Source organism: Xiphophorus maculatus, chromosome 10 (genome assembly GCF_002775205.1).
Source record: "Xiphophorus maculatus strain JP 163 A chromosome 10, X_maculatus-5.0-male, whole genome shotgun sequence".
Lineage (NCBI taxonomy): Eukaryota > Metazoa > Chordata > Actinopteri > Cyprinodontiformes > Poeciliidae > Xiphophorus > Xiphophorus maculatus.
In genome coordinates this window covers 12,221,041-12,244,610 of record NC_036452.1, presented here as the reverse complement: position 1 = coordinate 12,244,610, position 23,570 = coordinate 12,221,041, and the positions used below count along the sequence as shown (strand labels likewise).

Sequence of the window (23,570 nt, the reverse complement as noted above, 5' to 3'; positions counted from 1 at the left end):
AGTTTTCATGGTGGTTTTTACAATTACAGTTACAACTGCAATTTATCCAAAACTTTATTTTTTTGGATTGTGCTCCATGGACTATAGAAAAAAATTGTGGTTACATATATTTTACGTTAAAATATAAGCCAACAGTCAAATAATTTTTTTCTATAATTAAAATTTGAAATATTGAAAGACGTTCTCTGTAATTTATTTTCTTTTTGTTTCCAATTGTGACTTTTTCAAACTGAGATTTTTAGGCATGTGATTTTGAATCATAGAAATGAGGAGATTTTATAATGTTTTCTCAATCTGAGATAAAACTCAGTATGGAAAAAAAAACTGAATTAATGTTTTCCTAGAACTGAATCAATGTAAGGTTGAATATTTCAATTTTTGTAGTTAGCTAAGGGTACAACACAGCGTTTACCTTGTTGTTCAGTGTGTATAAGTTTAGATTTGTTTTCAAGTGAATGATCTGAGTTATTTCTCCTTCTTTGACAGAAACAACATATGAAGCACGCTCCAAGTGCCACTGAGGGCATATGCAGATTTAATCCAGAGCATTTGGAAACTGCTGTGTTGATATGAGTGTGGGTGTGTGGGGGGGTGTCAGTGGGTACTCATAAGTCAAACACATGGAGGGCCAATCAGAAGGACCTACGTGGGCAGAAAGCCGGTAGGTTACTCTCAGGAAGCTCTTATACACTTGACACAGGACAAACTTAGACTGAGAAGTCTTTTTGGCTCATTGGATTTGACCTGAAATCTGCAACAACCTGTCTTTTATTCTGAGGTAATGTACATTTATGTATTTAGATCAGTTAAAATCATTTCAAATGGAGTTCAAAATGTTTTTGAAGCTGCTTTGGTTCTTTGTATTTCCTAGAGAATTTATTTAATCTGTATTATCTCAGCTATGGAGTTTATTGTCGGGTCAAGCCACACACCTGTCCACAGGTGTGTGGAAATCAACACACCTATGTTGATTGACACTCTGATTTGATCAAACTGCAGCCACTCATGTGCCCTCCGCATCAGCACTCTTTAATGAGTGGGAAGTGTGTGGGGGTGTGCGTGTGTGTGTGTGTGTGTTTTGATCTGTCTGTGTTTGCTGTTGACATGGTGAGCGCTCAGGAAGAGAGACTCTGACAGCTGGACGGCCCGGTGGAAGGCATGTAGCTGCCTCTCGGAGCTATTTATACCCAATCTGACCGGTGTCTGTTCATTCACGCCCCTCATACCACAACATTAAAGTGCCAGCCAATTGCAAATCTATCTCTATTATGACTAAATGATGAGGGGGTGAGATATTGTGGGAATTCAATAACCTTAATGTAAAACCAGAAAAATGTTTGCTTCTTAAACAGGACCTTAACTCTACTGGACCCAGTAACCAGGATTTTTTTTGGACCTAGCATTTTACAAGAACGTTCAATTTTCTCAAAAATATCGCAACCTAAAACCACTGTAGTAAAATACAATTGAGGGGGGAAAAAAAGAATAAAAAGCTTAATAAATGTTAAAACAACTGACATCATGCCCAGATCTGGGGATCCAAGCAAGTTCACCCTAAAATCAGAAGGCAAGACAAAAGAAATCTCCAAAAACTCTAAGGTGTCATCACAGGACGCAGCAGGCTGTCAGTACTGTCAGTATGAAAGTGTATGTCTGTCCAATCTGAGATGGTGCAAGTTTGACTTTTCTTAAATGTGTCCAAATAGAACAAAAAACAACAACAACAAAACAATGGTCAGACTTAAGACTTCTGGAATTATGTTTTTTGGGCAGACTTATCTAATATTGGATTATTTGTACATCTAAAGCGAGGCCATTCTTACACATTAAACCTCATGTCCAGAGAAAAAAGAGATTAGACATCAACATTTAGGTATTAAAACCTGAAATCTGAATGCAGAGATATTTATATTAGTCTTGTTTGATCTTATTAAAAAAAAAAAACAATTTCTCCAATTTCCTCTAGTTTTCACTTTGTACATGCACTCTGACTGTGCATTACAGAGAGATGGCCATTCCCCGGATGTTGAACTCCAACACACCATTCACCATTGTTACCGGTGGCTCTGAGATCTCTTTTCCGGGTAAAGAAGAGAGCAGCCAAGGATGCGAGGAAGAAGCGGAGTCATTGGTTCAGGCTATCGGTCCACATCTGACCCGTGTGATGCAGCACGGCACTGCCAAACACGTGATAACAAATGGCCTGGATGGGATTCCTTGTGTGTCCATAGTGGCACAAGCTGAGAGTAAGAACATAGAATCACAAATGCTTCAGATCATCAAAAAGATTTTTAATTTCAGACAAGGCTACAGAAACAGCAGTTTTCACTTAGTCTCATTATTTAAGTGATAAAAACTATCCAAACCAACCTGACCTTATGTGAAATATTGCTCAAATGATTCAATAATGAATGAATTCTGATTTATTTTTTTGTACAATCCACACACAGTACTGATTACTACCAAACCTGCGAAATCAACCAAATGGAACCTCTATGTCAACATGAAGCCAGTTGACAAATATCAGACAGCAACACAATATCCCCCAATAGAAAGAAATTAAAGAATAGATGAGAAACAAAAGTCGCTCATATACATCAATATGGACAGAGTCGCTTTCTATGTCCTTTTGAGGCATTTTGATTGAGAAAACATGGAGTAGTGGGGAACCTTCCCTGCAATGGAAGGCCAAATGAAATTACTCTAAGATGACACATCGATTTGGTCACAAAGGGACATTTTGGGAAAATATTCTGTGGACTGGCGAGACAAAAATGGAACATTTTGAAACGTGTACATCTTGTTACGTCTGCTCCAGGATCTAGATGACTTGCAGTAATTGTTGGTACCGTGAACTCCTCCATCAATCAGTTTCAATAAGCAGGACAATGATCGTAAAAAAACTCAATGTCTGTGTGACTAAAGAAAATAAGATAAAGGAGGTTTAGGAGCGACCTAGTCAAAGTCTAGATTGAAATCCAACTGAAATGCTGTCACATTATATTAAACAGGCTCTTCACGTTCGTAAATCCTCCACTTTGGCTGAATTTTGATAAATTCCTCCACAGCAATGGAAATGACTTACAGCCTGTTATTTCAAACACTTCGTTGCAGTTGTTGCTGTCAGTGACGCCACAACCAGTTAGATTGGTTTGGATAGTTTTTTGTTTGTTTACCTGAAATAGTGTGAGAAAAATATTTACAGTTGAACACATCTGTAATGGGACAAATATTTTTTCATATTAATGTATATTACTTTCTTAGTGAGTTGATGTATCTCAATTGATTAAGTGTGTGTTTTTAGTGTGAGTTTTATGCCAGAAGATTATTACAACTATTAATTTAAATGTCTAAGAAGGAGCCAGCCTCCTGTTTGACTTTTTATGGATTAATGTCCCCAACAGATTTTTTTCCTCTATTGAATGTTTCAGTTGTCCCAACACAAAAGTTAAAACTAGAACTGCTGACTATTTGTGTGACACCCATAGCTGCCAATGTTTTGTTTCAATTAAGCTTTAAGTTAGGACAAGGTGAAATGACTCGTACGCTTATATAAATATGCAAAACGCCAAACATCTCTTTCTGTTTTTAGGAGAGGACTTTCAAGAGTTCAGCCCGTCCAACACTCAGAATCCCTGCCCGCGATCTCACCTCCTCCAGAAGCACAGGTACGCACGCCCTCTGACCTGCTCTGGGAAAAACCTCCCACCAGGTTTTTGAGGTTCGCCACTGACGACATCACAGTTAGGTCAACTGAATGATCTCATGCAAAAATGAAAAAGGTATTTCTACAAGTTTGTTTGTGGAGGATGAGTCATGTTGCAACAGGAGATCAGGCCTCAGACCCTTTCTGTTGTTCAGAACCATAATACACAAATGATTCTACACCCAAATTAGCTGATATTGACAAATAAGTCAGTTTGAAGCTGAAGTCAAAGCCACTGTCAGATATTTTTCATCTCACCATTCTTTTAAAAATATTAGAATTGTCTAATTTATTTCAAGTTGAAAGACTTCTGCCTGTCTTTGTTTACTGTCACTTAGCCTTTCCAGTTGGCTCAGAGTAACACAAGCTTACCGCTAGCACTGAAAAGCAATAATCGTTTTTGTGCTTTGCTCTGGCATTTTACATTGAATTGCCAAAGGTATATTCAGACGCTCCGGCAAATAATGAATTAATGTTCCAGTCTCCAACTCCTGGGCATGCAGACTGCTTCTCTAGATGTTTTTAAAAAGTGTTTTTGTTCTTAGGAGCTTAGTGAACTCTAGCACGGTATTGTGATGCTGTGCCGCCCGAACAGTAAGTCCATTTGTGACATAAAGTGGAATCGATTGGAAACGAAAGCAACTCAGCCATGAAGAGCTAAGTCACAAAAAAAATCACACAGTGGGGTAAGAGGCTGCTGAGGCAAATGGTATACACAGGTCACCAATTTTCTGCAGAGACGATGGCTACCAACCTTTTAACTTCATGTCTCCTACTGATTAGCTCAAGAACAGTGCAAAAAGATTTTCATGGCTGAACAGCTGCATCAGTTGTCAGGAGAAGCATTTTCAAGTGTAAAGTTTGCTACTGCGTGGATTTTTGTGTGGGACCGTTTTTCAGGAATTCCAGTTTCATTCCAGTGAAAGGAACTTTTAATGCTTCTTCATACAAACACATTTTGGATCATTTTACAGTTTCAACTTGAGTTTCAATGTTCATAAAAACTTGTGTGAGCAGGTTTGGAGTGTAAAAACATGACTGGCTGCACAGACTCCTGACCTCAACTCGTTAACTTGTAGAACAGAGACTGAGCGACACTTAGATGAGCAAATACTTTTGGCAGCATAGTACACATGTATAGAAACCTTTACCAGTTGGAAGATAAGACATTCAGATTAAAAAAAATCCCATGTAGACTTGAAAATGTCCATCAATTTGAATGAAATCAACAGAAGAGCAAATCAGCTGTTTAGTTTTAATTTCTTTTGTGCCTTTCCAAAGAGTCTGATATTTTTAGCTGTCTGATATAAATGACTTTTGAGTTGCAACAGCAAACCAAGGAGAAAAAAGACATATAAAAAAAAATCTGGAGAAAAAGATGATTGATCAAACCTGTGTGAAATCTAAAGGAAGATGTTCTAGGGTTTTTGTTTGATATTTAAATGCCACCAATCTCTTTAATGTGTCTGATTTGCAGATGAGAATATTCTTTAGTTTTGGAATAGAATCAAAAATTGAATCTTTAACAAGTGTTGAATGTTCCCTCTTGTCTTCAGATCTTGTAGTGAGGATGCTGCCCTCACTACAGAAGATGAAGTGTTTCATCAAAACCTCCACAGGAAACGACGCAGAAAGACTCGAAGCCGACCGAAGAGGGTGGAGGAAGGAGGGGAGCCTCCAGTTATCCAGGGCTTGTGGGTGCAGGAGATCGACTGGCTGAAGACGACTGGGTTCATACCACCACCTCCTCAGTTCACCGATTCCTGCCGCCTGCCGGACTCCTGCATGTCTGGACAGACAGACGACTTGTCCAGCTCTGATGACAGAGACGGCTCAGACTGTGACTATGAATCTGTTTTCAGTCACGAGAGCGAGTCAGACTCATCTTGTTATGGTGAATCTGATCAGCTTGGATTAGAATCAAACATTTCTGATCCGACCTCTGACCTGATGCACGTTTCTGGTTTTCACTCGAATTGGGATTCTGACTCCTCGGAGTTTCTGGAAAGCTTGCAGGAAATTTCAGACTCGTGTCAAGCTACTTTCACGTTTAATGACAGCGACTCAGAGTTTGATGAGTTGAAAGGCAGAGTGATGCAGATACCAAAACTCTTCATTTCAACTTTCATTAACAACTCAATAAAACAGATTCTGGATACCTGGACAACCACCAAACCTGCCAATGAAGGACTTATATTCCATCATGTAAGTCATAAATTTATTAGTTTCTTTTTCATTGTGTCGGTATTGACATAACTGTAAACTCATAGTAGGGCAAAATAGTTTCAGTTAAAAAAAAATAACCTTGTTACTCAAGAATCACCACATTGTAGCTCAATATTTTAACCTTTTAAACATTATATTTCGAGTTTTTGTTGTGGCTTGTATTTCATGACAGTTATATTTACTTCCATGCCCAACATTACATAGACACAAAATATGTACAAAAAAATTTAAACATGAGAGAAAGAAGTGAGCTCAAAAAAGCACTGAGCACAGCAGAACATTGACGAGTAAGAACATTTTTTGTATGGAATCCCAAACCCAGTCTTCAATCCATAACACAAAGGCCACCAAAAACAGAAGTAATGATTATATGTGTTTTCTAAAAGACAGGACACTTTTTCTCTAAGAAAAGTTTGTTTTAAGAACAATCTCTTTTCTGTTTAAAACAATATCCAGACACACTGTAATTTATCACATTACATAGTCATCCACATATTATATTGATGTTCCTGTTGAGTCAGAAAAGGTATTTTTATAAATTACATGTCTTCTTTGAAAAACCATAAATTGACTAGTCAGTAATTAATTGTGTCCGAGGCTTGTAAGATGCATCTGACAAGCTTAAGACCAAAGCTTTCCTCTAGTTTATCTTCTTTTGACTGAAGGGAGACACAGAATGAATTAGGAACTCACACTATTTAGGAACCTCCAGACAGAAAAAATACTTGTATTATGCTACATACTTTCTGTACACTGTTTCTGAGAGGGTTTCAATAACTATATGTTTTGAGAAATAACCTTCTAGTTATTGTTGGCCCTGGTGCTACTATTGCATTACCTTTCAAAATGACCATCCAAAATATGCACTACATGCAATGAGCGCGGTTCTCTTTTTCTCCTTGAGGAAATGTTCTAGCTTTATTTTGTGTTGGAGTTTTGGTGCTTAACATTTCTATTATGTTTCTTTGTTTAGCTTCTACACCCCAACAGTTTTCAGTACAGAGAGGGAGAGGAGTACTTTGTTCTTCACCACATCCAGAACGGCTCGTATGGTGACGTGTTTTGTGTTCGGGATAAAAGCAGTGGCTTTAAATGTGCTGCCAAAAGGGTCAGAGCAGAAATCAATCAAGAGTCAAACTCCAAGAAGTCTTTTGGATTGGCTAAAAGCTGAAACTTGTCATGTTGTGGTCCAATCAGATTCCCCTGAGTCACTTCAGCAGTGAGGAGGTGAAGACATGGAGCGCCCTGAACTCCCCTCGAGTTGTGGAGCTGTTTGGAGCAGTGAGAGATGGACTGAATGTCATACTGTTTATGGACCTAAAACCAGGTAAACTGAACTATAAGCTGTTGAAAAGTGCTTTATTCTGGTCAGAAAGAATGAACACGACTTGCCAAACTTTTCCAGCTTGCTTGACCCAGCTTCTAAAGGGGATTACCTGCCTCCCTGAAGATTTAGCCCTGCATTACCTTCATCAGACACTGGGGGCTCTTGAGCACCTGCACCACAAAAAGGTGGTTCACCTGGATGTCAAAGGTGCGTTTCTGTCTAAGTCTCGAAAACATAATCTATGAATTTACTGAATCATGGGTGATATTTTTGGGCAGGAAATTTATATATTTTTTTATTGTTTTAATCACTGTACCATTACCAACATTCAAACCTTACATCCAGAGGTAAAAGCTCTGTATTTAATTTAGTTTGAGTTAGTCTTCGTCTCACAGAAACAAATCCAAAATAACTTGTCTTTATAGATCAATATTTTTGAAAATATAAACAGAAAATTCACCAACTAAATAGAGCTGATTTATGGAGATTTCCTTCTTCTTGAGCAAAAATCCCATTACAGCCAAGAATCTATTGTTTGTAGTGTATTTTTTCTTTGTTTTTGATGCAGCTGAGGGTTATGATGTATTTTTATTAGTTTTAAAATCATGAGAAGAATTGTAAATCAAAAATCCTGATGGGGAGAATACATCTCGGCAGTTCATCATTTTTCAGTGACAGCTTTAGTAAGGATCAATGCAAAGAATCACTCAATGATCAACATAGTCCAAACTGTCATTTCTGAAAACGAGATAAAACAATAGTAGCTATCTTTGTCGTGTGACCAGTGTTCCTTCACTTTCTGCAGTGATAAAAGACTGAAAGTTATCAACAATAAAGCTGGTAGATACCTCTCCCCTAGCCCTTAGTAATCCCTCCTGAGAGGATTTCACCGTTCCACTTTCATGGTGTAGTTGAAGATGACAACGGATAAAGTGAAACCACAAGTCTGTGATTTATTCCAGGAGATTATGGCTTGAAATGTTGCTTCTGCAGAAGCAGGAAACCTCCATGTACCCATTATTCTGACCGTCACTCCTGTTCCTGAGTCAATGTTTCACAAAGAGTGCCTAATGCAAACAGGCTGCCACACTGAATCCTGTGTGTTGATTTTATTCCAGCTGACAATGTGCTGCTGTCTGCAGACTGCAGAGACACGTTCCTCTGTGACTTTGGTCTCTCAGAGATGTTAGATGACAACAGACGGAGCACTAAAGCATTTAGAGGTGAGCTGACGCTGAAACGTCTGCAGAAAGCTGAGATGCAAATTTGCATTACTGAAGTGGTCTAGAGCATTGCTTGGATAAACAATAAATTATTGAAAGAAAGAGTCGGAACAATGGTGACTTTCAATTTATTACATACTTTTCAAATGGTATCATGTTTTGCAGAAATCTGCAGAAAGTCATGCTATTTTATCGACATCTTATCTCAATTCGCAGTTACAATTGTGCAATTTTATGATTACAATTACATTGTACATTTGCACATGCCAACTGTAAAACAAGCAAGTTCTGGGGACTTTCCAAAACATCCTACTTTTCTCTCTGTTTTGTGGCCAATTTTTGGCTATTTTTTGTGGTGGTTTTAGTGTTTTTTGCCTGATTTAGCCGTGGGTTCTGCAGTAGAAACACACCCAAAGCAACTTTCTCTCAGTACGTTTTACTTTCACTACTGTTGGTGTCAATCAGGAATAAAGAAACAGAAAATCTGAACTTATCTGAATACATTTTACAATTGTCACCTAAAAATGTCTGGTCTCTGTGGGTCAGGGAGCAGTCTCTTTCCTAAGTTTACTACAAACATTTGGAGCAAACCTCAACCAAAAAGAACAAACCTTATTCCCTTATTTGTTGGATAAATATATTTAATATTTTATTATAAGTCTATAAGTCTATTATATGCTATTTTCATGTGCAATAGAAAAAAAAGTCAGCAAAATTTTATTTTGGAGCCAATGCAGTGTCACATGTATTAGCTCCAAGAAATGTATGGCAGTATAAATTCACATTAATTCTGAAATATAACTCCAGTTCTTGTTTGTTTTTGCTTTTTTGGGTTGTTTTTTTTGTATTTGTAGGAGCAGCCTTTCCTGGCACAGAGACTCATATGGCCCCAGAGGTGGCTCGAGGAGATCAAGTGTGCTCCAAGGCAGATGTGTGGAGCAGCTGTTGTATGCTACTGCATATGCTCAATGGGTACCAGCCATGGATACGCTACTATTCCCATCCACTGTGTCTCCAGGTCAGAATGTCTTCTTTACTGTTATTTTCAAAATGGACTGGGCAAACATAGATGAAAATCAACAATCGTGGTTCTCCTTGCATTTTTGTCATAGATTGTCAATGAGCCTCCACCTTTATGGGAGGTGCCATCCAACTGTAACAACTTCACAGCCAACGTGTTTAGGGCTGGACTTCGGAAGGACCCGGACAGACGAGCGTCGGCCAAGGACCTCAGGAGAAAAACTACCAAAGCCCTCAGAGCAGGTTCATACATTACATTGTAACATGACGGGTGGGATTCTATCAAATCAAATAGCATGCTCTGTGGGATAAAGTGGTTGTTACCAATGCTAAAAGGAATATTATCATTAGAAAATTAGACAGGACAGGACAAGGATAAGAGCCTTTGTTAGAACAGGCAAATTTCCATCAATAGTTTAACTTCAAAACTGCGTTTTTATGATTAAAAGCTTAGCTTGGTGGGTTTTCTTTTAATTCTACAGAATTAACCAGTGAAGTGCAGTGCTTCACTAGTGGGTAAGTGAAGCACTGCATAATGTTTATTTTTTTTAGCCCCCTTTACTTTGCTTGTCTATCAGTCATTTAGCTATAAGTTTCAAAAACAACAATTACTTAACTCCTGTATGTAATATTTCACATATCAAGCCTGAGCATTTTGGGCAACTCGTTCCATCAAGGATTTCCAAATGGTATGAGACAATTATATTATGTTGTCACTATTTTTCTAATAAATCGACTTTGAGTTGAAGTTCTAAGCTTAATTTAGAAAAATTGTTAGCATAATTCAGCATGTCTGTTTGCTGGACTACATGTAAGTTAATCTTTGAGAAGATATTAGATTGATCTGTAGCATTTGTTAGCTTTATGGTGGATATTTTTCAGTTTGACTTTGATTGACTGTTAGCTTGACTTGGAGTAGTTTATTGAGTCACTGTGAGATTAATTCTGAGAAAAATATCTTAAATCTGAGTAGTTGTTCTGTTCTGGGTGCCTGTTAGCTTACCTCAAAGTTGCTGTTAACTTAATTGATAGTAAATTTTGGTTTTATTCTGGGTAGCAGTTAGCTTGATTGTTGGCTTTAATCATTGTCTATCTGATAGTTTGGAATTAGTTAGGTTGTAGCGTTCTGATTCTTATTAGCTGTTTGCTTGCCCATTTTATTATGCTCTTTTACCTTTTTAAACTGGCTACTTAGCATTTGGTAATGTTAAACCTATACTATACTTTGGTTAGTAACAATAAATGTTCAAGTAATCAGATTAGTAACTGGTTGAAAACAACCTTAACTTCATAGTGATATTTTTTACATACAGTTGGAGGTTTGAGCTCTTCCTCCCTCAAAGCCGCCTGTGAGAAGTTGCATCATGGCCAACAGGAAGACAAACTCTTTTCCCCAAAAGAACCATCATCATCCTCCTACTCCTCATCATCATCATCCCAAGCCACTTCCTTAGACCCAGCTGTGTTTTGGGTGAGCCCTTGGAGGACTGTAGCAGTGGACGAGGACACCACTGAGTGGAAAGGTGACATCGCAGAGACAGATTTCAGAACAGGGGAGTGGAACTCCCATCCGAAGTCCCTGCGAGATGATTATGACGAGGAGTTGGAGACCGGCTCTGAGTCAGAGGTGGACATATACATGGGTGTGGAAGAGGAGTGCATTCAGAAGAAGTGGCTGAAAATTGATAAGGACTATGAGGGAGACTGGGAGGAGGATGAAGAGTGGGATTCCTCTGGCTCCACTGAGTATCTACGTACGCTCAAAGGCTTTTTCCCTTTGCTACGGAGAGGCCTGCAGACAGATGAAGCTCCATGGGGTTCAGAAGAGGAGCTGGAATATCTCAGAGATGGTGAGCATAGAATGATCTGTTAATAATTTGTCAGAAATTGCAAAATATTTGACTTCTTGAGCAGATATTTGGCCAAAGAAAGTATTCCAAACTGTCACACCATCAGACTTTCCATCTTGAAAGTTTGATGTCTATATTATAGTACTCCCGAGAACCTGACAAACTGGATTATTTAGATGTATAGTGCATTATTTGTCCTGTCCATTCATATGTTTTATGAAAGCAGCATGAAATACTGTTAATAAAAATATTATCCTTGAACAGATTATTCAAGACTGTGGTTTTCAAAATTTAATTTGACATCCCACAGCTATTCATTAAACAATGTACTAGGAGGTTGAGATCGTGTAAGACAATTACTCAGTTTAACAATGTTTTCCAGTGTTATATTTTTATATAACCATATATATCACATTTGCAAGTGCTGAATGGGATGTTTTACTACTTCAAAGTCTAAATTAGTTATAAAAATAAAAGGCTTATTTATTGTATTCAGTCATAATATCTAACTCTGTCTTCCCTATAAAAGATAAAGAATAACTCCTGGTTTTAGCTCTAACTCCTCACTGTAAAATGTTTTTTTTTTCAGATGTTCCTATAGGGACCACAGTCCAGACTCCATCTCCAGAACCTCGAGATGAACCTCCGTCTTGTTTCAGTTGCTCGGACACGTCGCAGATAGATGAGGTGCACAAAGTCATACTTATAGCGGACGACAAAGGAGTCTACTAAGGCAATTTTTAAGAATATCTTTGTATTTTTAAGGACTCAGAACATTCATCTGATGACCTCAGTTCTGGAGTGTTTTCTTCCTGCAACAGTCACTCCGGTGAACAATTGGTATGGATACCTTCAGCCGATCAAACATCTCCACGCTGCTTTGAGGGTAAATTCATTGTAAAAGTCCTTCACTTTATTTACACACTATTCAACTGATTGGTTGAATTAAAAAAAAAAAAAAACTCTCAAAAATTCCAGGTGTTGACATCTGGATCGAGAACCTTCAAGGGAAGTGTTTTAGGATCAAAGAACGGCGGAAAGTCAAAGTGGGTCATGTTGCCATAGGAATCAGTGATCAGGTATGAACCTGCTGTTCAGGTATGAACATATGCTGAGAGGTTCAACATCCTCTCAGCATATGTTCATATGAGAGTTATTCTGAATCAGCCAGAATAACTCTCTGGCTTATTCATATAGATAAGATCAGATTAGAGCTGATTATTCTTGTGCTTTTGGGTCCGTAGGGATGCACAACTTGGAGGTTTGTCATGGTGGCCTTCAGAATTTAATATCCGTCTTGCACTGTGAAAACTTGAAAGCTCAGTATGCTGCCAACAAGTCTAACTGTATGTCTTTTGCAGTCTGTCCAGTGTTTATGACCTCTTTTATTGGCTTAAACATATTTCTAGCATGGAATGAAACATCAACATAATGATGTGTGTTCAGTTTTATTCAGGGGGTTGTATAATTTTAAGAAAGCAGTTGTCAATTAAAGGAGGATTTATTCTTTAATTTGAATGAAATCGTCATTTATTTATTGCTAACACCTGAACAGTTTTAAATTCTTCCAACAAACCTGTTTTGCAATGGGGGTTAATTAGTTTTGCGTCCAACTGGAAGATGCTCTTAAGAGTACAGTTTCTGTTTCCAGGTTGTTGAGCTGTTGACACACAGCTGTCCTCGATCCTCACAAATCCTCCCATGTGTCTCTCAGATCTCAGGGAAAACCTTCACTTTGGAGACTCTGGACAGAAAGACGGTGTCCTTCGAGGAAGAGATCAGTGAATCGGGGTCATGGTTCCGCTGTGTTCCTGCTCCTGACAGATGTCAGCGCTGGAGCTGGAGAGTCCAAGACGGCAAGCTGGAGCTCAGAGAATGAGACTGATATTTAGTAGTCAGCTAAGCTAATTTTTTTTTGCAAAAAAGAGAGGGGAAAAAAAATAGCACAAGAGCTCAAAACGCTCAGAACTTGAAGTAATGTCACATTGTTGTGACCTGGGACCTCTGAACTTCTTCATTCTGATCTTCACAATGTGTGGCGGTCGCTGACATCCGATGAACTCTCATAAGCTTTATGAGGACATCCTGCTGTGGGGATAACATGATGGGAAACTTCAGGAGGTGTGTGACTAGTAAACAGAAAAATATATTTGTATTGTTGGAACAAAAAACTTTCTTTACAACATCCTGCTGCAGCAGGACTGGCTTGTTTCCACAAGGCAGTGGGGCCCACGGAGGATTCGCACTGTTCAAACACCTTTCTGCACACTCAGCAGATATTCCCCAGACCAGGCTTTGTGTTCTCAGGCCTCAATGCCCAGTTGTGATATCTGCAGTTGATGCCTTTGGCTCTTTAAATGAAACAAATGATTTTATGCCTTACATTTGACATCTTTGGTTTAGATGTGCATTTCAAACACATTGTTTCCTCTAATCCGTCTGCAAACTCTGATTTGTCTCACCTGTGACCTCTCTCATCAGCAATACTGCTGCTCACTTTGTTTGGTGTCTGTCTGTTGTGCTAAAAATCCAGGACATATGCAGTTTCAAAAAAGCTAAGCCAAAATCCAACTAAAAACCTTGATTGTAGAGATATTATGAAACACGTGAATTTAGAAATTTTATATCTATACAAGTATGTTTGCCTGTGAATTTCCCACCTACTGTTGGTGTTCTTAGTATGCATTATTATCTTTTTAAATGTGTTTCTATTATTCAACAGTAAATATTCTAACTTATAGTCTTGCAAGAATATTGCCTTACCCTCGTTTGTGCAGCCACACAACTGACGAGTTGGGAGTGAGAATGTGTTGACTATTCACATATCTGCACAAATGTAATTTTCCCAGCGAAGTCAAAGTGTCTGTAAACTGTGAACAAATAGGGGAGCGGTGACACCTTGGTTGTTTGTTTAGATTATTTTCCTGCTTTAGTTCCTTACCTTCTTTTTTTTCCATTCCCGTCAGGTTTACAACTGGAAACAAAACTAGTTCTCAGCTGCTCTGCGAGTTCTCTTTGCTGGTCAAACCCAAGTTTTAGGATTTAGATTATGAATCTTATCAGCATTTTTCTCAAGGTTTTAAGACTTGAATGACAACTACTTTTTTCTGTGTTGCTTCTGTCTCTAAAACTGAAATATTGCTTTTTTGCTGTGTTTCCTAGGCATTGCTTTGTTCAGATGCATTCTTACACTTGACCAATGCTTTAAATGTTTGCCCAGACATTGCACATATAGCACATTGTAAATGTTTACAGCTCTAATAAACAAGCAAAGCTTCCAATCTGTGACGTGTCAGGAAGTGTTTCACACATGTGATCCTGTGACTCATCGCATGGTTTCCATTATATGATCAGGATTTAAAACCTGAAAAGGGATAGTCGAGATTAGATTAGAGGAGTAGAGCTTGTGAGTTTTAGGTCTGGGTCACACGGCACGATTTAAAGAATGTCGGCCGATTTTCCAAACTTCTGTGACCACACAGGACACCAGCCGATAAAAGTCCATCAAGTTCGATCGGTTCGTGTGTCCAGCCACACGGCAGGAGCAACACACCACACACGAACCGATTGAACTCACGAACATCTCGATTCCAGAAGAAAATCCAGTAAAACCCCCCAACATACCATACGCGAATTTAGAATGATCAAACACGGATGATGATATAGAAGCAGCAGTGATAGTTTGTGGACTCATTTTAAGCGATAAAAGACGTAACAAAAAGAAAATGCGTTTGATAAAAGACGGCGGGAGCAGCCGCTCTATTTGCTGCACTATGATTTGGAGGCGAGTTATGTTTTTTCGTAGTTGACATTTTTAACCGAATAAACATAACCACATATAATAAAAAATATATAAAAATTACATTTACACATAGTAATAAACATTTCCACATATCACCTCCGATGTCCATCGGACTCAGTTGCGCCATCTCAACTGTTTGGGATTCCTCTCCGTTCTTACGTCACCGCGCTTTCTGATTGGCTACGTGTCACATTCAACAGGCTGCGTTCTCGCTCCCAGTCAGAGAAAACCCCACAGGCTGCTAAAATCGGGCCAAGACAATGTTGAATAAGCCCGATTTTAGGTCGGCCATATTCAACATACCACCAAGTAACACACCACACACTGCAGGACGTTGTAAGATTGTCGTAAAGGGAAAATCGGGGCAAAAAAAAAAAAAATGGCTTCAGCGGGAACATCAACATGCAGAAGCATTATCTGACGGTTCCTGGCCCCCCGTCCCGCTCCCCCGGGCCGCAGCAAAATTGCCAAGTCTTAACCGGTCCGTGGTAATAAAAAGGTTGGGGACCATTGTATTAGATCATCAACTTTAGGAGTGTCTATCCTAAAACTGGAATGACTCGTTAGGCCAAGTATGGTAGGTTGTTGTAACATATAATCAATCCACTGCTGGAGAGAATAATTGTTAGAGACACGCATTACATTCTAATTGTAAATAAATAAGGTATATTAAAAAAAAAACAAAAAAAAAACAATTAGGTCACTAGAGTTTGTTTTTATTTTGTTGTATTTAGTACTTAAAGACCAGGCTAGACTTGTATGGTAACTTTTTCTGATTAATTTCTTCCAGGTCAGGAAGGACATTTCTTTTCCTACACATGCATCGTAGGCTTCAGATACCCACTAGAACACACTTCTAATTTAGAATAAAAAGGCTTATTACTGACAATTTTACCCCTTTAATATTTTCTTGTGAAAGATGTCTAATATAATTCTTTTTAAGAAATCTAAAATAAAACCTATACCCAGTAAACGTTCTGACATTGTGTTCCGGGGCTTTCAGCAAGAAGTCAACCAGACTTTAGCAAGAAGCTTATTCAGAACCAGCTGGATTGAGTGCACTTTAAGCTTTAGTTTATTTTAAATGTAAAGTGAATATGTCAGCTACACATAACAGATTTAAAGCAGTTCAAAAATATTCTTTGACCCGAAAAGCACATTTGTGTTTTCTTAAAAAATGATATTTCTTATGCACTGAAATCATAATCATGATTTTATTGTTATAAAACTCATTCCTAAAACTAACCCCTATTTTATAAAATGCTGATTTTATATGAATTATATCTTGGATTTAGGAAGCATTTGGACAAAGAAAATATAAAGTATGCGTGTGTGCGTTCAAGTATTGTATGGTACATTAGCTTGCCATATAGGCATCACTTCCTCGACATTTTGTACACTGTGCGCACAAGGATGTTCCGCCGCCCTGATTGGACCGTTGTACAACCAAGGAGGGTTATCAGTTACACTATTTGCGCTGCGATTGGCCGTGGCTTCAAAGTGGGAAGTACGCCGGTGTCTCCCTGGTTGCGCAAGACGCCATTTTGGAGTGACAGTGAAAGATAACGCAAAGATCGGGTTGTCGTCTCTGTAAAGGTAATAACTGACTAAGAGACGTTTATTTTTGCACTTTAATGTTGCAGTGTGTGTGTTAAAAGTCTTAATTTCCGAACGGATCGATTTGAGCGGCGTTTGGAGTGACGTCACGGTGTTCTCTGAGCAGTGACGCGGCAGTTCGCTAACGGCAGCTAGCGCGCTACAGCAGTTCCTGTCACGGCCGAGCTGAAAGCAGCCACTGCGGGTTCCTTTTACCGAACTGGGCTTTGGTTGTAACTACATTTGTTAAAAATATGTGAGTGTTGTAAGCCTCCGTTGGGTGTTGTCGTGGGTCAAAGTGCGCTACGTTTTAAATTGTCAACGAATCCAGTTAGCGGCTAGCCAAAGCATCCGCCCTTGGTGAAGCTAACGTGGCTAAAGCGACACGCCGTTTATTTTAGATTTAACTGTTTTTATTCTGGTCCATCCTGCCACTCGTAAACGTTTGTTTAGTTTGAGGTCGAGCTATAGACGAATAACTAAAACTAAAAAATTTAACATTATGCGTGTTACTAATACCAGGTTTAGCCGTTGGAACAGGCCTTTCTTATCAAGTAGCTCGTTAGCTCTTAAGCTTATCCGGGTGAACGAAAGCTGGATCAGTGTAGGGCCTATAAAATCCGTTTTAGTTTTTCTCAGATCCCGTTTTGTTGTTTTAAGTGCGGTACAAGCATTTGTATATACCTTCAGATGATTTTAAAAAAGCGGCAAAATAATTGACAGAATAAACTGACTTTAACAATTGAGTAAGGAAATATTGTAGAATTGTTGATTAGCTGTGGATTTGAAGAAAAGATAATCAGGAGGAAAAAAAAACTTTTTTCTAAACTTTTTCAATTTCAAATCTTATGTTGACTTTTCTTTCAATAAAATTCCACTTTATTTTACAACACAGTTCGTCACTTGAGGAGCAGGTATGTTCGTAAAAACTAAATGAAATTAGTCACTAAGGACATTAATGACTAATAAGTGTGCAGAGATGTCGGATCAATAGTTTCTTGTTTTACGTGTCCCTAAAAACATAAGCTTCAAGTATATGGAAGAGTTTAAAAGTTTGTAAGGAAACTCAAGGGGTTTGTTTGGCTGAAATTGAGAGGTTCATCATTGCAATATGCCTTAGAAAAGATCAGATCTTTCCTTAAAATGAAGATGAATCAGGGACAGAAAAATGAAATGTTCACCACTTTTCTTTTATTGTAGCTTAAGTTACCTGCTCATCAGTGATGTTCAGGGTACTACAGTCTGATACAACTTTGTTTCCTAAACCTCACCCTAACATCCTTAATGTGCTACTGCATCAAAATGTGGTGTGAGAATAGGTTATGTCTGGTTCTAATACATTTTTATAGATAAACGTTTTTCAGCACACCAAGCTTCTTGGTTCTGCAGAACATTTTTGAAGACTTATTTTGCCTAATTTCATCAGTTTTTAATGAGTTTCTGGCTGTAAAAGGTTGACAGTTTTTTTTTTTTTTGGTATTACGTCTTGAGGTACCCTTTTTGCAAAACTACATAAATTATGCTGATTTCTCTTGATTTCTAGAAGCCATTTGATTATCAGCTCTAAATTTTAACGTTTTGTATTGAATTCTGTCTTTTGTTTTATTTTTCTTGGTGCTGCAGTGTTTCAGCTGACTCTTCTGACTTTGGTTTGAGGGAGTCTTCCAAATGCAGACATAACTGGGAGATTATTTTAGATGCTTGACTGTAGAACCTGTGATTATCAGTAAATTTGCAGTAACATTTTTTAAAAGTTACAATAGGTTAGGCTTCTGTCTGTACCTCCTTCCATTATCTATTCTTAAGCACAGGTATTCTACTTATCCATTGTGTACGGATTTAGTATTCCTGGCAGTGAAATGTTTTGATTAAAAAGATATTTTAAAAAATCAAAGAATTGTTCATTTCTTGTTCTTATGTTCTCTAAGAAATCTTATTATATGTGTCCAGTTCATCAAAGTGTTTTTTTCTCTTATCAACTCAAAATTTTGTGGCTGTGTATATTTGTGAAAACAGATTTTGGTGAAAGCAGAAATGTGGTTCCCCATGCTGGTCTTTTCTGACCTAGCAGAAGTACTTTAAGTCATTCCTCTTATTTTTCCATAATTTCCTCTTTGTGGAACAGAAAGCACCTTTACATTTTACTTAATTCCTGCTCTTACCTGTACACAAAAACTGAGTGCTTAAAGATGTTTCCCCCTAACGGTTTTCCTCTCCTCCTTTTCAGCTTTGCCAACATGGGGAATGTATTCGCAAGCTTATTCAAGGGCCTGTTTGGCAAAAAGGAGATGAGAATTTTAATGGTTGGCCTCGATGCTGCTGGAAAAACAACAATCCTATATAAACTGAAGCTCGGAGAGATAGTCACCACCATTCCCACTATTGGTATGGATTTGTTATCTCTTTATCTGGCTGTACAGATGACAAAATGTTTTTTTGTGATTGCTAGATTATGGATCATGATACAATTTTAAGTTAACAAAATAAAGGTCTTGCATGTTTAAACAGTTTTTGTACCAGCAGTAAGATCTGAATATAATGGAAGATCTTGTTTGAAATCACATACAAGTGTCTCGGCACTTAAGGTCACTGGTTTTAGATAAAATTGTTTAGTCCTTGACTTGTGTCAGACTGTTACTGACTCTGGTAGTATTTGTGTAATTTACTGAATGAAGATGTAACTGAACACATCCAGAAATGTTAAATTGCATGCAAGTGGAATTTCGAGGTTTATGTGGAACAAGTTTATCCTCAACTTTCAGAACCTTTTCTTTGACTTTTTTCAAAGACCCTTCAACCAGTGACTCATCAGTGCTTTTTCTTCCTCCTGCACAGGTTTTAATGTTGAAACGGTAGAATACAAGAACATCAGCTTCACGGTGTGGGATGTGGGCGGTCAGGACAAAATCAGGCCGCTGTGGCGCCACTACTTCCAGAACACTCAAGGTGAGGGGTGACTTCATCTCAACCTGCAGCAAGGACTGTGTTCACTACTGCCTATAGGTGGCCTTGTTGGTGCATAGAAGATCATTTTAAAGCAAGTGAACCAGTGACTCATGCTCCATTGTTCCATTCTGAAAGGATGTATTGTTTGACTCCTCCCTTTCCTGAAATCTGATTCATCAGAAAATGCTATGGACTGTAGAGCGTGATTGCCGTCTAGTTGTGTTCCTAGAAAAAACAACAAACTACTAATGTAGGTTTGGTGTCTTGAAGAAGATTTTTTTTATGTACCAGAAAGTTAAAGTCATGATTGAAGAGAGTTGGAGCACTTTAGTTCTCTCTGGTCAATGGACTGCTTGAAATATTTGTTTAAAAGTATTTTTGGTCTATCTTAAGGTTTAGCTAATTTGTTGGGCAGTAGTTGCAAAACTCTTATTCCATGAAACTCAGAGTGATTAAATTGTTCCAATTTATAGATTTAAAAGTGGGCAAGCACAATGTTGGCAGTTACCTGGATTACCGTCTCCTGTTCTGCCTGTATGTCCTGAGGCTGGAATGTTCTGTCTCTTTAACTGGACTCTCCGTATATCAAATGACTGTCTCAGATTGCAGACATAACATTATCCTCTATCTGTTAAAAGTGAAGCAGTGGGTTGGATAACTGTATTAATAACAAATTGTATATAATTACCACAGTTGTCAGACATTTTGCTTTTCTTGTCACTCTAGAAAGTATCTATGTTTATACAAGGTGTTGTATTGGTCAGCTCAGGCTTTCCTACACTTAAATGATTATAGTTTGAACCTTTTAGTGAAATATATTTTACTTGGTTTTTCTACTTTGAAAAGCACAATCGAGTGTTATGCAGCTGCTGCTATGTTTGTCATTTACTGATCTGAGAGCTCTCAAGATTCATCTAAATATTTTATCATCGGTTTGAGTTTTTATTTGCTTTATATGGCTCCCAAGTATTGCTTTACTTGGCAGCATAGTAGGTATGTTTGCATTTCAAGTTCCTCAGTGTTATCTTGAAATGATTTTTGGTTATTAAATCCCAGGCAGTTATAACCAAACTAAAGTTAATTATTAATGTAACAAACTCTTTGAATTGGCTGTGCAATCAGGTCATAAATGAGAAAATGCGAAAGAGATGTGTTGAGGTTCCCCACAATATATCAGAAACATTTTGTCATCATAATATCAGTGAATGTGATATTTATATTGCAAATGACTGTTTTGATATGGTGCAGCCAGAATGTGTTGGCAAAGTTTCATGAAGGTTGATATCTGCTCAGATAGACGTTGCTTGTTTCTGCAGGGCTTATTTTCGTGGTGGACAGCAACGACAGGGAGAGGGTGAACGAGGCGAGGGAGGAGCTGTCCAGAATGCTGGCTGAGGACGAACTGAGAGACGCTGTGCTGCTTGTTTTTGCAAATAAACAGGTAAGAGTCACATTTTTGGTTCCCTGATGCGCTTTCATGTTCCTTTGACAACCAGATGAGTTGATTCCACACTTTCTTGGAAAATAAGTGTATTTTCTGCTCAGCCGCACAATTTGAAGCCACCAACGTTTGGAAAAGAAGCATTATGAAGTTGTTTGATCCCAGATTCTCTTTAAATACAGGTTGCGTTATCTGAGTTAGAAAACTTTTAGACCCCAGATGGTTAGAGTAGTAATAAAACTATTTAAAAGAAGCTACATTTTAGTTATTAATTCATCAGAATAAACATAGATATTGGTTCAAATGTACAAAGCTTTCCAGCAGTAGGAGCACATATAGATCACTATCTGCATTCCTTCCTCCAGGATCTCCCCAACGCTATGAACGCTGCAGAGATCACAGACAAGCTGGGCCTACATGCTCTCCGTCAGCGCAGCTGGTACATCCAGGCCACCTGCGCCACCAGCGGAGACGGTCTCTACGAGGGCCTGGACTGGCTCTCCAACCAGCTGAAGAACCAGAAATGATCCATTCCACCAGTTTTTTTGTTTTGTTTTTCTTTTTTTTTTTCTTTGTTTGTGGTTTATTTTTATTATTTTGTTTTCTGTTTCGACACCGCTGCAGCACCGGACCCCGGCCCCTCTGCTCCATCTCTACCCCCGTTCCCCGGACCGACCCGGCTCTTTCTTTCGAGAACTTCCTTCCTGCTTTCTCCTCTTCCGTCTGTGCTCTCGGGGCTCGAGCCTGTGCTGCTTGTGTGTGTGTGTGTGTTTGCGGGTGGTGTGTGTGTACATGGGTGAATGAGTGTGTGTTCAGCGAGTGTGTGTGTGGGCATGAAGGCGTCTCTGTGTGTGTGTCGGCTGGGATTGGGAGTAACCCTGGCGTGCCTTTTACACACCTCTTGTGGAATCAGCAGTCCGGTTTTCAAAACCCTTCTCCATCCACCGACGTCAGCCTCCTCCCCGCTTGGCCTACCCCCACTCTCAGTCTTGCACGGCCCCCTTCTCCCCACCCTAACTCTGCAGAGGAAGCATGGTTTTCATACGGCAAAGAAAGAGCAAGGGTGTAGGCTCTCCTCACTTTAGTCTGATCTGTGATAAGTAGAAACGCTCACTCAGTGTAGATCGAATGCTAAATGTTAATTTTAACCTCCTTGATTTTGAAACCCACCAGTAAGAGATTCAATAAATTGCATCTTAACCTGTATCAGGTCAAAGCAAAATCAAAAGAAAAAAAAACACAGTTTGAAAACACATGGGGAAAAAAAAGCAGTTCATCCTCGGTCATTCTAGTGTCATTTGAAAATCATGCTGTTTGTTTTATTATTATTATATTGGAAATATAGCAGATTATTCCTATTGATGGCTCTCCAGTGGACACTAACTTTCTCCCCGAAGCACAAGGCAAGCCAACAATCTACAAATAAAAGTCAAATTCTGTCAGTTTACGTATGCAGCCCTCGTCTTTTCTGCTCCCTCGGTAAGCCCTCCCTTTAATTCCCCGGAGTAATTTGGATCTTTGAGTCTGATGAATCATTCTGATGGCGTTCTCACACTCGTACTTAAGCCTGAGAACAGGAGCTTCACGTTATTCCTTTAAGAGATGTTACATGTTTGTTTTTTTTCTCATTAGTTTTAGCATTTATATTGTACAATGACTGCTGAACCAAATGCATTTGAGCAGTATGACAAATCCTGAACATGGACATAGTAAGAGCATCTCTGAGGGCCTGACCTGATTTTTCTTTTTCTTTTCTTCACCAACGGTTGACAGTTTTTCTTTGAAACCTGAAAGCATCCAGCTGTTTTAGCTTTCGAAGTCAGGATGAAGGATTGGCACCAAAAATGAAGGCTCTTTAACTGTGAACGGTCTAGACAAGAAGAAAGGAAAAATGGCTGGAATGTCTGGGTGTTTACAGGCTAATACTCCTCATTTGTGTTTCTGCATACTTAAAGATTGAGGAGTACAACACCAGTCCTCCTCCTCTTCCTTCTTTGTTGGCAGCGAGCTGGAAGGACTCGGTGGCAGACCTGTTGAGGGGAATCGGTGTGCAGTTACCTGGTGCTGAGACTCAGCAGGCGTCCTCAGTGTTGAACCATGGGGGTTAAAGCTGGCACTTCTGTCAAGAATGATTGTAAATCTGTAAGTTCCCCTGTAAACTGTTTCTGTGGGGATTTCCTGAACACATTAATAAACATGATTTGATCCAAACTCAAAGAAAACTCTGGTTTTTATTATTGAGAAACAAAAACCAACAGTGGTAAATATATTTGCTATCCACCCCACCATAGCCCCCTGTCTAGTTTTGGTTTATATATGCTTGAAGGTTAGCTTCATTCTCAATTTTACAACACATTTTCTGACAAATACCTGATTTTTGTTGGCTAAGCCTCTTAAATATCATCTATTAATCAGACTTAAAATTTCATCTCA

The 23,570-nt window shown here is 38.7% G+C and overlaps 2 protein-coding genes across 3 annotated transcripts; both read left to right on the top strand.

Annotated features, from left to right (window-relative positions):
- Positions 1-706: 706 nt before the first annotated feature.
- Positions 707-14,615, top strand: LOC102235269 (mitogen-activated protein kinase kinase kinase 14). Its single transcript, XM_023340643.1, has 15 exons — positions 707-778; positions 2,005-2,246; positions 3,593-3,668; positions 5,263-5,911; positions 6,906-7,040; positions 7,130-7,259; positions 7,338-7,466; positions 8,378-8,482; positions 9,337-9,500; positions 9,595-9,745; positions 10,816-11,352; positions 11,942-12,039; positions 12,118-12,238; positions 12,331-12,431; positions 13,067-14,615. The coding sequence occupies exons 2-15, from the start codon at positions 2,009-2,011 to the stop codon at positions 13,229-13,231; spliced, it is 2,799 nt and encodes a 932-aa protein (XP_023196411.1). The 5' UTR covers positions 707-778; positions 2,005-2,008; the 3' UTR covers positions 13,232-14,615.
- A 2,038-nt stretch (positions 14,616-16,653) lies between these two features.
- LOC102224888 (ADP-ribosylation factor 1) lies at positions 16,654-23,348 on the top strand. 2 transcript variants are annotated; one of them, XM_005794682.2, is made up of 5 exons: positions 16,654-16,750; positions 18,978-19,135; positions 19,586-19,696; positions 21,013-21,137; positions 21,503-23,348. In XM_005794682.2, the coding sequence occupies exons 2-5, from the start codon at positions 18,988-18,990 to the stop codon at positions 21,662-21,664; spliced, it is 546 nt and encodes a 181-aa protein (XP_005794739.1). In that variant the 5' UTR covers positions 16,654-16,750; positions 18,978-18,987; the 3' UTR covers positions 21,665-23,348. The 2 variants fall into 2 exon arrangements, with proteins under 2 accessions (XP_005794739.1, XP_005794740.1); XM_005794683.2 differs by lacking the exon at positions 16,654-16,750 and adding an exon at positions 16,899-17,006.
- Positions 23,349-23,570: the final 222 nt, after the last annotated feature.